The following is a 13,038-nucleotide window of genomic DNA, read 5'->3' as shown; positions in this document are numbered from 1 at the left end:
ATAACCAAGTCAAAAAGTAGGCAGAAGATATGAAAAGACACTTCTCTGAAGAAGACATACAAATGGCTAACAGACACATGAAAAAATGTTCATCATGATTAGCCATCAGGGAAATTCAAATCAAAACCACATTGACATACCACCTTACACCAGTTAGAATGGCAAAAATGGACAGGGAAAGAAACAACAAATGTTGGAGAGGTTGTGGAGAAAGGGGAACCCTCTTACACTGTTGGTGGGAATGCAAGTTGGTACAGCCACTTTGGAAAACAGTATGGAGAAGGTTCCTCAAAAAGTTAAAAATAGAGCTACCCTATGACCCAGCAATTGCACTTCTGGGTATTTACCCCAAAGACACAGATGTAGTGTAGAAAGGAAGGGCCATATGCACCCCAATGTTCATAGCGGCAATGTCCGCAATAGCCAAACTGTGGAAAGAGCCAAGATGCCCTTCAACAGATGAATGAATAAAGAAGATGTGGTCCATATATACAATGGAATATTACCCAGCCATCAGGAAAGATGAATACCCAACTTTTACATCAACATGGTTGGGACTGGAGGAGATTATGCTAAGTGAAATAAGTCAAGCAGAGAAAGTCAATTATCATATGGTTTCACTTATTTGTGGAACATAAGGAATGGCATGGAGGACATTAGGAGAAGGAAGGCAAAAATGAGGGGGCGGGGAATTGGAGGGACAGATGAACCATCAGAGACTGTGGACTCTGAGAGACAGACAGGGTTTTGGAGGGGAGGGGGGAGGGGGGATTGGTTAGCCCAGTGATGGGTATTGAGGAGGGCACGTACTGCATGGAGCACTGGGTCTTATACGAAAACAATGGATTGTGGATCACCACATCAAAAACTAATGATGTATTGTATGTTGACTAACATAACATAATAAAATTAAAAAAAAAAAGTCAGTAAGGGTAGAGCCCTAATAAGAGGAAGCAACTCCAGAGCTCTTTCTCCTTGCATATGAGAACACAGTGAGAAGCTGGCCATCTACAAGCCCAGAAGAGAGCTTTCATCAGAAACTGGCCATACCAGCACCTTGATCTTGGACTTCCCAGCCTCCAGAACTATGAGAAATGTCTGTTGTTTAAGCCATCCAGTCTATGATAGTTCATATGGTGGGCAAAACAGACCAATACAGTGGTTATGACTTGCTAATTAAAAATGGCATAATGATTTACAGTTTATAAAGTACTTTTACATATTTTATCCTCTCAGGAAAAACTCTAGGAGATGGTAAGAGCAGAATATTATTTTACAAAAAGAAATACCTCAGACCAATTCAAGATCACAAGGGTACGGAGTAGAATTTAGTCGAACTACAAATCTGGGTCTTTTAAAAGGCACCTCTGGGTATAAATGGCTGTGGTTTTCTTGTTTTCAAACATTTTGTTGGATGTCTATGAATTCTAGTTTTTAGATTTCCAGGTAATGCTCAGTTGAAGAATGTCGAATTTATCACAAGTCATGTATATTTTTTTCCCTTCAGAACTACAATAGTTGTTTCCTTTGACCCAGTGGTTCTCAAAGTGTGGTCTAGGACCAGCAGTGGGAGCTAAGGACTTAGAAATGCAAATTCTCGGGCCCTACCCCTGACCTATAGAATCAGAAATTCTGGGCGTGGCCCCCCTCCCTGCCCTGAAACCTATGTTCTAACAAGCCCTCCAGGGGATTCTGAGGCTGCTAGGATTTGAGAACCGCAGCTCTGATCTCTGTACACTTGCTCCCCTTGTAACTGGCTGACATTTGGCATTTCCCCACCTTATTGCACTGAAGGATATGCAGCTGCAACTCTGAGTCCTATAACCAACTGGATTCATGACAGACTGTTAAAACCACTTTTGAAATGTTTGAACCTGTGAGTGTATCCTTCATCTAATTATAATATTCCATAATTTTGTGTTACCCTTTGTTACATATATCTGTTAAGCTAACTTGGAATTTGAAAACATTTTAGAAGAAAGGTCATCTTGGTCCAGCATATCATAACTTGATACTAAGTTGACTCTATTCTAATTAAAAATAGTAATTTAAAATAGAATGAACTTATTATTTAAAGTAGAAAATGTTTTTAATCCCTTACTCAAGGTACTTGACCATCTACTCCCCCACTCCCATCCCTAAAATCTCAGTGACTTCAAAAGGAAATTCATTTGCACATGAAATCTATTCCTAAACAATATCTACCCCCCCTCCAATCAGGAAAGAACATTCTAATGAATAATAAAAATGATCTGAAATATATATTCAAAATTTCTCTTTTAATATTTGTTCTGGAAAGCCAAACACACAATTTATTAATTATATATATTTGTTATAATTATATGTAATAATTGTATAATTTTATAACATTATATAAATAATGAAATATATATATATATTTGTGTCAAATGTCTGGGGTTTAGAGGCATTAAGATTTTAATCTAATATGCTTCCTTTGATGGCTTTCCTCTGCTTGAAGTTTGAAAACTCTAGGGATTTCTGGTGGAAAATATGACTCCAATGCCAATGTCATACATCTATATTTAAATGACTATATATGAGTGTATATATATGTGATTATACCTGGCACCTGTTACTTTAGGACAGGTGAATTCTGTCTAGAGAATTCTGTGAATTCTCTAGAACATTTTCATATGAATTTCAAATAAATCTTGCCAATAACATTTGACAAAGAGAGAAGCACAATATTGCCTTTTAAGAATAAAACCTTACCCATTTCCAAAATTACTTTTTCTCGTGTAGAAATAACATAGAAATCACCTTTAACCCCCTTGAATGGAGCAGCCAGGGAGAACAAAATCCACATACTCTGTGCTGCTTCTGTTATTAGTTTGCTTATATAAGCAAAATTGTGAAATTTCTGTGGAAGTACAACTCTTGCAAGTCACACAACTGATAAAAAGGCATATAGCTTGCACAGCATTTGTAGAGCGACAGTTTCTGAATGACAGATTTAATGAGATTAGTAGACTTCTGCCCAGCACAGCACTCCAACTATTTTATTTATCTTCTCTAGATTTTCTTTTGGCAGCACTTACTGAAAAAGCTATTTGCAATTATATGAAGATTGACTAACAAATATCTACCATGTTTCTAAAAAGATACAGAAAGAATAAACTGAACATAAAGATTCCTCCCCAAATATATAATATCTATGAAATGAAGCAATAGTAGACGGATGTGTTTTACACACATAAACACATACACACTTTTAATGACGCTCTTTTAAGCGTAGAAAGAATTTTTTGTAGTATTATCAAGACTAATTAGAGTGTTATCCTAATATTTTACTTCGAGGTATCAACACTGACATTGTTTCAACCTAGGATTTGATCACAACATCATCAGCAGGTAAACCTTCCCCAAAAGGAAGGACTAGTCTTACTGCCAACAGCAAATGCGAAAGCCAACTCATATTCATAATGACTCGTCTTTTAAAATGTGTTTTGACATGAGTGACTCAGCAAAGCTGGGTCACTGCCAACTGGTGCCAACTGGTGCAGTGGCACTGGGGGAAACATGATTAACTACAGAGGCAAACAATGACTGGGCAAGTCAAATCCTTCCTCCTTTGATCCAGGTAAGAAAAGCATTATTTTCTGAAACAGAAGGAAAGTTGGTTCTCTTAGCAGTTAATAAAATGTGTTTGGGGACAACAATATAAATGTTGTGAAAGCTACCATGAGAAAAAAAGAACAACAACTCCCTTGGGCTTTCCATTCCAAAGATCTCAACATATACTTTTATGGTTTTCTCTATCCCAAAACTTAGTTAAAACAAACAAAAAAAGCTTTAGGCAAAAAAAAAAAAAAGCAAGGAGCCTTTGAGGGTAGGATGATACTAAGAAAGTGCAAAAAGGAATAAACGTTTAACTTCTACACGATTAAGGAAGAAATAAAAAAAAACTTACTTTTCCTTTTAATAGAGAAATGGATAGGTATGTGTGTTCTCATAATATACTCAATTTTATTTTACTAGTTCATTCACTGGGTGGGTCCCGTCCTTCAGTGAGAATGCCAGTCTAGGGATAGGATCTGTGTGAGATGGAGATCTCGTGCCCCAAGTAATTAATCTGGCATAGTTAAAATGATAGCTAATAGGCCCAGCAGAGCACTTGAGCTCTAGCTCCACTGATCTTATTAACCAAACTGACAATTTGGCGTTAAGCAGAAATACAGGGCCAAATTCCTCGCCGACCTCTGCCCCCCACCCCCCAATTCACTCAGGAGCAGGAGAGTGAAGATAAGGCAAGTAAAAAGAATTCAAAGGCAGTTTGAGTGGATAGTGTAAGATAACCTATTTTCTGCCTCTGGGGAGGTGCTTTGTTTGGTGAGTTCTCCCCCAGAAGACCACTTCAGTTACCCTCAGGTATTCCAGACCTAAGAAGCAAGTCTGTAACTCCCCTTTTTTCTGATTGCTCTCTTCTGATGGTCATTTTTCTTTTTTTTTTTTCTTTCCAGAAATAAACATGATGGCTCCTTTAATGCAATCGTCATGATGCAAAACAAACGATTATGAGATTGTCCAAATTCCACTTGCCTTTCTGCAACTTGCTGACTGCTTTCTTTCTAACCTCTTCATCTACGCAGACTCCTTTGAATTATTTCTCAGTCTCTACCTGAGCTTACATCACCCTCAGAATCGGTGTCACTTACACCTTAAATAGGTGTGCAGTTATCTTGTCTCCTTGATAATTAACAAAGACGTTGAGGACCAATGCCAATTCAGTGGCATTAGTTGGATACCTTCCATTACCTGATATCATTGTTTATGGTCTATTAAGCAGTTTTCATTTCACCTTATGGGCCCATATAAAATCCAAGCTAGCTGTTTCTCAAATTACAGGCAGTATTAAAGAGTATTAAGTAGCTTCTTCTTTTAATAGTCTTTAAATTTATTGCACATATTCTGATAAAGTAAATTGGGCAATATATATGTTTTTAGCTTCCTAGTTTTTTTAGTCTTTTACCCCCTCCCCTTAAAGCATACTCATTGTTTAACACTAACAGTAGCTTTCTCATTTCCAAAATAACTTACTTTCTGATTCTTGTTTAAATTTTTTTCTAACCAAATTATCACTGTATTGATTCATTTTTCGCTGGGGAATGTAATTTTCCCAAAGTTCTCTGATCTTGTTCTGCTTTATTTTTCATCGTTCTTACATACAGAACATGCATGTTGACAGCATGCAGAAGTCAGTGGGTCCGAGGGGTCATATAGTGAGGCTTAGCTGCTCTCAAAATCTATCTCGTTATGCAGGCCTCCGCTGGACAGGCTAATAATGTAGCCACCAGTGCAAGGCTGAACACTCACAGGACTTCAGCTGTCAAAGGTCTACAGTGCGACAGTAGAAAATGTATGGAAGCGTTCACTTACCTGCTTTTGATCAACAATTATTTCGAGGTCTTCATCACTGCTTAGTTTTCCATATCCTTTTTCTTTACTTTTCTTGTGAAAGAATAATTTTAAATGATCATTTAGTTTCTTTCCATTAATAAGGTTAACTCCCACTTAATACTTTTTAAAGATTAAAGTCTTTACTTAGCCTCGTTCACTAGTCATTATACATCATTCTCTATGTCAGTCTCTCACGGACAACAGCAAATTTTTGTTGTTAAATTGCGGGCTTATAATGAACTCATCAAGTATTTCTGCTTAGCCTCTCCCATCCAAATTATACCTTTAATCCTTTTCTAAATATTGTTTTTTTTTTCAATTTTGTAGTTTCAAAACAGATTCTTTAATACTTTGAGAGAGATAAACAATTCCCTTAAGAGTCCCAGCCCATTTTTCTTAAAGACTGAAACTGCTTTTAGTAATTATAGTATGCTTAAGACTTCAACTATTAAATGTTTATTTTAATCCCTTTTATATTTTAAAGAATAAGACAAGCATTATACAACTTAGATAATGAATGTTCAGACTTTCTACATTTGCTTATAAATCCGATGAAAACTAACACTGGAAAAAACAACTCAAATCATTTTCAAAAGATGAGTAAAATAATTTTCAAAATTAGGTAGTTTGAAAAGTTGGAAGAATACAGACCATTTTAAAAAAATGCACTCTACTGGCATTTTGTCTCCACCCCCCACCCCTGCCCCGTGACCTATCCCCATCTACCTTCCTCACAGAAAAAACTGTAAAGTTAGAAAAGGTCATAGATCATTTTAACCATTTCACTGTTGTGGTACAGGAGAAAGATAATACGTCTGAGTCTTTTTTTTTTTTTTTCTTTCTCCTAATGCGCTGGCTGAAAGGAATACCAGAAATGACAGATTCCTTCTTCATAATTTCAGAAATCATAGTACCTCTGTAGAGGACCAGTAAGAAAAGGAAAATAAAACCCACACATAGTTAGCTGTAGTCCAAGATTATTATTTAAAACAAACAAACAAACAAACAAAACCAAACGAACACAACACTTGCTTTAAGTATTAACTACATCAATGAGAATTAAGGGGACTAGGAAATATTTGTTTGCATCTATTATGCCATATTAGAATCCCCACCTCATTGAGGGAAGAACTATATCCTTCAGTGAACATGATGTAAGTCTTCTTTACCCTGTGGGACACAATTCTTGTCTATTTTTTCCCCTTCCTCCCCAATAAACATACCTCCTATTTTTTTTTGTATTTTTTTTCCTGTAATAAAGAGATTTCTGAATCTTCAATTGTTAGGATGCATAAATAAAATCTGAATTCTAATTCATATATTAATGAATTTAGCCACTTAGAAGAGAACAGATGTCCACAGTATTTCTCTCTATTACTCTTCTTCTCCTCATTTGAGGTTCCATTTCAGGATTGATGGAAAACAAAAAAACAGAGTTGGTTTCAATCAAGCTGACTTCCTTCCTATCACTTTGTTTTTGTATCCTCTTAGTGTACTGGTTGCCACAGGATATTGTGCAGAGGCCCTCTAATGCAAAACATTTAGAAATGCCTTTCCAAATATTGATCTGTATACGTACCAAGTAGCTCATTTGCATGACCCGATTTCTGGACAAAAGGACATTAAGTAGAGATGGAACGTGGGTCCTTCCATCCATTTCACTGTCAGACATCCCAGAATTCTTTGCACCAGTGGCAGTGGTTTCATTGCCAGAACTTGCTGACCAAAGAACCACAGATCTTGCCCAGCAACAGTATTTATAATGTATGACAATAATCGAGGTATCCCTGAATCATTGTCTTGACTTTGTAAACATTGTGAGATTTTTGGCTAGCATAAAAAAACCATTGGAAGTAAAATTTCTTCCTTTCTAACTTATTTTTATCCTAGCACTTCTAGGTTCCCTGACTACTGTTCTAGTTTAATGCTGTTGAAAATACCCCATCTATTATTAATTACATACATTTTTATATTTCATCCTACGGATATGGATTATTCAGCCTCTTTGTCATAAAAGCTCTCAATTTTCCCTTTTTAATGCCCCACCCCAGAATTTCTTTCTAAGTGATGAACAAATCACTGCTAACTGATATAACAATGTCGGCATTCACCGAACATAATTCAAGACTGCAATTCTACCACTACCAAATTCCACCCTTCCAATTTAATCCCAACTCCTTATCTGATTTAGGAGTATGTTTTCCTGGGAAGAGACTAGGTCAGGGAAGGAGATTATAACCACAACTACTCTAAGTAGAAGTTGGCATTTTCCAAGAATGGGAGGAGGCATTTAGAGCTCTGATTTTGTATTTAAGCCCCAGTCTCCAAACAGCACACAACTGTACACAGAGTCAGAAGCCATATAGTTTTACTCTAGAGTTAAGCAATATTTTCTAGTTCACCCCATAACCCCAGGGGGATTAATCCTTTTCTAAGCCATAATGGTTATTCGCTCACTTACTGCTTATTTCTAGTGCGAGCATAATCCTCTTTCAAGCACTCAGCTTCCCACTTTGACTGCTTAGCTCAGCCAGCCCAGGCAGAGATCTTCAGCTCTCCTCCCTCCTCCCAGCCAGGAATCCCTGTCTTCTATCTATGCACTTTTGTCAAGCACAGAAAGCAATTCCATAGCTCCTGCGTGGTCTTTCCCATTAGCCAAAGGACTGAACTAGAAGGAGAGAGAAAGCTAACCTCTCCACTGTCCAAGCGTGAAGGAGGCAGGGCTTCTGTGGGAGGAGAAGTGAGAGGGTAGTCACTTCCTGTGCCCCTCCCACCTCCCCTGGCCAACAGTGGAGCCGAGGATTTCAACTGAGGCCGTAAGGTCAGGCCCTCCCCACCTCAGCCTTAGCATGCTGCCTGCTGATGGTTGATTCTGCGCACTGCTCACCTGTGTGCAGCTAGGAAGAACATTGATGCAGTGGAGCTAAAATGGTGAGCACTTGGAAGTGGGAGAAGCCAGAAAAGAGAGAAGGAAAACAGTCCTTTGCCGAGAATACCTCACTCCTTGTAAGAAGCTTTCAGCTCAGGAGAAGTGTCCAATGTCAAACCCCAAATGCAGCATCTCCCATCTTCCCCACAGCATTCTGAATCCTTTCTGAGTAACTGCAAGGAGACCTCTCTAGTTCTTTGTTAGTGCTGATAACTTTTTTTTTAATACCATTGAATCAGACCTATAGTTTTCTTAAGAAGATTGAGTCTAACTGGTAACCTTTCCTCTCTGCAGACATCCCACCATCTTTCCTCAGCCCTATTTACCTCCCACTTCACCCTTTCATTCTCTCCTCCACAAAAGTAGAACAGTGAGGTGGGTTTACTCACTTGAATTAAACAAACCATAAAACTTAAGACACTGTATAGGAAAACAATACATTGCCACAGATTTGGAATGCATTATATAAGAAAATTTTGCGAGTAAGTAACAACAAAGCAAAATAACAACAACAAAAAAAACAAAACAAGACAAAAAAAATCTGATGAGATAAGGACCTGAAAAATGAAGCTCCCTATGTTCATTTTAGAATAGGAGTTTATTGAAAAGTAAGACTTTGAGTTGAGAGAAACTAGTTGTATATCGGTCAAATTAAACGGATTCTTCATACTTATTAGGAACGGAAAATATGAAGGAAATTTTGAAAAGGAAAAGAAACACATTATTTAGTTAATTGCACAAAATAGCCTCAGTTGCAATTTTTGCCTAACTACAGAATAATAATGTAAATAAATGTAAAGGTTAAAGATTATGTATAAAAATGCAAACTGGTGCAGCCACTGTGGAAAATAGTATGGAGCTTCCTCAGAAAGTTAAAAATAGAACTACCCTATGATCCAGCAATTGCACTACTAGCTATTTACCCAAAGGATACAAAAATACTTATTCGAAGGGCTATATACACCCTGATGTTTATAGCAGCATTATCAACAATAGCTAAATTATGGACAGCCCAAATGTCCATCAGCTGATGAATGGATAGAGAAGATGTGGTATACATACACACACACACACACACACACACACACACACACACACACACACACACTGGAATATTATTCAGTCATAAAAAGGAATGAAATCTTGCCATTTGCAACGATGTGGATGGAGCTAGAGAGTATTTTGCTGAGTGAAATAAGTCAGAGAAAGACAAACACCATGCGATTTCACTCACATGTGGAATTTAAGAAACAAAACAGATGAGCATGGGGAAGAAAAAGAGAGAGGCAAACCAAGAAACAGACTCTTAACTATAGAGAACAAACTGATGGTTACCAGAGGGGAAGGGGGTAGGGGACAGGTTAATAGGTGATGGGATTAAGGAGTGCACTTGTGATGAGCACCGGATGCTGTATGGAATTGCTGAATCACTAAATTATACACCTGAAACTAATATTATTACACTGTATGTTAACTAACTGGAATTTAAATAAAAACCAAAAAAATTACATATAAATATTTTAAAAATATTTTTACTATTATTTCTTTAATGATAAATAGTAAACCTGAATTTAGTAAAACAAATGTTACATGAAGAATATATATATATATAACAGAGACAAAAGAAACAAAGACTTCCCTACTCTTTTTTACGTGGTTGTCACTATTCAATTCCTATCTTCTTATCTTCCTTACCTTCTTCCCCGTCTTCTCCACCACCTTCGTCCCCCAGCCTGCAAAATTGCTTAGTTTTCCTTGTTCTAAAAGATGACTTCCTCACATCTCCTTTCCCCTAAAGACTTTCATTTAATTTCTCTTATCTCTTCACTGTCAAACTTGAAAGACTGGTCCATGCGCACTAGCAACAGCTCCTTCCTTTCTCTTCACTTTGAAGGCAATTACAATCAGTTTGCAAGTTACTCTAATTGTATTCACAGTCACCAATGGACTTCTAATTATCAGATTCTCTAGCAGTCCGATTTTAGAGGTAATAGTATGAATTAGCCCCCGAAGTAACTTGTGATTGACTGCGGATGTCAAGATGAATGTAAATATTACATCTTTCAGTGGTCAAGTATGCATTATTTTAAAAGGTTTCTCTGCTGTTATTTACACTACTACAGCTATTAAATGGTGTTGTCACCAACTGAATAGGGTCTCGATGAGAGGAAGGAGAATTGGGAAAAGAGATGATGTGCTGAAAAGATATGTGCTGAGTTTGTGATGTCTTTGGAAAGTTCGTCCGTGTGGAAAGATCCAGCTGGTCGTTCGATTATATAGGTCAATATCTCAGAAGAGAGAGAAGGGCAGGACATATGGATTTCTGGGGATAACTAAAATTGCAGGAGTGGATGAGCTCATTAAAAAAGAAAAAAGAGATAAGGACTAAGGCCAGCATCCTGGAGAATTTTTACTTTTAAAGAATGGGCCAAAGAAAAGAACCCAATGAAGGAGGCTGACTAGGAGTGGTCATACGTGTAAGAGGAGAACCAGGAGGACGCAGTCAAATAAGAAAAGAGCTCTAGACAGTGCCAAGTGCTGAGGAAAGGTTAAGTGAGGAGGCACCCTGCAAACTTTCATTGTGTTGCGCACGCTGGCAGCCATCGAGGACCTTAGGAAGAGAATTCCTGGAGCCAAAATTAGAGTAACTTCGTGACTACAATGGTCATAAGGGAGTAAAGATATTGAGAAAGGACTTCTTTTCCCTTACAAAAGCTTGAATGAAAAGAGAAAGAGGGAAAAATCAGTATTAAGATGGTAGATCTCCTGCTAAGTGTTCTCCCACAGTTTAAAAAAAAGGGTGGGAGGGACGTGGGAGTGGAATGAGAAAAAAACAGAGGGGAAGAATACTGGGAAAATGGTAGTTTCCCCCCTCCCTTGTGTAAAGGTCTTGAGTACGTTTATAGTTCAAGAGGTAACTAGTGAAGAAAGTGAAACTGGAGATGCCAGAGAATGAGGGGGTAGCATTCATTAGGCAAGAAAGTGAGAACAAAGTCCTTTTGGAAAACAACTGCATGCTTCTTTTTGAAAATTTAAATTATATGACATATATTTTTAGAAGAAAAATCTGTAAGGATACGTACCCAATATTAAAAGTCCTTTTCTCTGGGACTTTCATCATCTCTGCATGATCTATGTGTTCTCTTTATACTTGGGAGTACTCTTTGAAATAACAATGAATTTCTTTCATAATAAAAAAGAAAATAAACGAAGTGTGATTGCTTGAGAGATCCATAAAATTGCCATAGAAAAGACTCATATAAGTCTCCTTTGCAGAAAAACGACTGGGTCGGGGCTTTACCTTTCCTTTATTATGTTTCTGGAGGAATAAAAACTTGTTTTTAAAAAAAGGTGGAGATTCATGCTACTACAGTTATTGCTTCTGTCCCTTGTGGCAAGTGTGGTAGTACGGAGAAGTGAATGTTTTGTTTATTGCACTTAATATGCCTCTTTCCTCTTGACTCTCCTTTATAATATTAAGCTTCTCAGTTCTTTGACATCATTTGGGTCCCATGTTCCTTTTTCTTTTCTCTTTAAAGATCCACAGTATCAGCATAGCCAAAATACCACTGCTGTGGGAGCCAAAGAAACAAGGAAAAGAGAAAACAGGAACTGAGGGAGAAGGAGGCGTTTCTTCCCAAAGGCCTGGAATAAGAGCTCCAGAGAGTTTCCCTCTGCTTAGGACATAAACCTGACCTGGACAGACTTTTGCAATTAATAGATAATTTTTAGATCTTTTGTTTTTCTTCTATATGCAGAGGAAACCAACTTTCTAAAGGAAAAATTTCATCATTACAGAGAATCATTTGCGGAGGGACTTGTTAGGTCTGGCATTTTTCAAGAACTGTTTTTTTTCTTTTAAGAAGACATTTACAGTTGTGTCCCCCTGCCCCACCCCCAGCGTGGTATGGTAAAACATATATGGTAAAACACTGTTATGGTATGGCGAAACACACATATGGTAAAACAAAATAGGCACAGGATACAATTTTTTAGCTTTGGGTCAGGTTTGGGCAATCATCACCTATGGCAATCAAACTCAGCTCTAAATGCATATTGCTGGGTGGAAAAAGACATACAAGGACAACAAATATGTTGATGCATTTTAAGCCGTATTTTAAGTCATATGCATATGTCCAAATATTTAGTGATTTTTAAATTTTAAGTCAAATCTAATTGGGAAAATAAACATTCCAGTTACTAGTTGGATAATGAAATGGCAGTGACACACAATATAATTTTCCCTATAGCCTCAAAGTCCCTCCTTACTGTCTTTCCGTGTTTAGCGTAGCTGTGGTTTGTAGAAAATAAACTGAAGAGTTCATAAAGCTTCTTAAAAGTATTTTCTATTCTCCAAGTTTTCCAAAATGAAAATTCAACATAAATAATCATTGAGGCTACTCAGTCTTACGTCACTATGCAATGACATTTTCTTCGGTATACAAATGCAGTATCAGGTATATATGTCTTCTTATATATCTTTGCAATATTTTGCAAAGTTTCAAACACACAGCAAAGTTAAAGGAATTTTACTGTGAGCACCTGCATGCTTCCCTCCTAGATTCTACCACTAACATTTTATTATACTTGCTGTTTGGGGTCTGTATGCTGTGATACATTTTGAAAGTATAGTACATACTATTACATTGCTACACTGTCTTTCCACCAAGGTTTCTTTGATTTAATTTACT

At 37.3% G+C, this 13,038-nt stretch overlaps 1 protein-coding gene across 5 annotated transcripts in view; it reads right to left on the bottom strand.

Moving 5' to 3' along the window:
- PEX5L (peroxisomal biogenesis factor 5 like) overlaps window positions 1–7,901 on the bottom strand; it is a 164,142-nt gene extending 156,241 nt beyond the window's left edge. For 3 of the 5 annotated variants that reach the window (XM_028100996.1, XM_028100999.1, XM_028100997.1), the window contains exons 1-3: window positions 7,876–7,901; window positions 6,998–7,157; window positions 5,398–5,469 (exon numbers count right to left, since the gene is read on the bottom strand). In XM_028100996.1, coding sequence (XP_027956797.1) covers window positions 5,398–5,469; window positions 6,998–7,157; window positions 7,876–7,901 — 258 coding nt within the window. Of the gene's footprint in view, window positions 1–5,397; window positions 5,470–6,997; window positions 7,158–7,875 lie in introns of those variants that run through there. The other 2 variants (XM_088025306.1, XM_028101001.1) reach the window with 2 other exon arrangements.
- Between the last annotated feature and the right edge of the window lie 5,137 nt (window positions 7,902–13,038).

Source organism: Eumetopias jubatus, unplaced genomic scaffold (genome assembly GCF_037043125.1).
Source record: "Eumetopias jubatus isolate StellerSeaLion01/CBP00866 unplaced genomic scaffold, mEumJub1_p1.0 scaffold_1, whole genome shotgun sequence".
Classification (NCBI taxonomy): domain Eukaryota; kingdom Metazoa; phylum Chordata; class Mammalia; order Carnivora; family Otariidae; genus Eumetopias; species Eumetopias jubatus.
The sequence above is the reverse complement of the archived record's forward strand: the minus strand, read 5'-3'. Positions and strand labels throughout refer to the sequence as shown.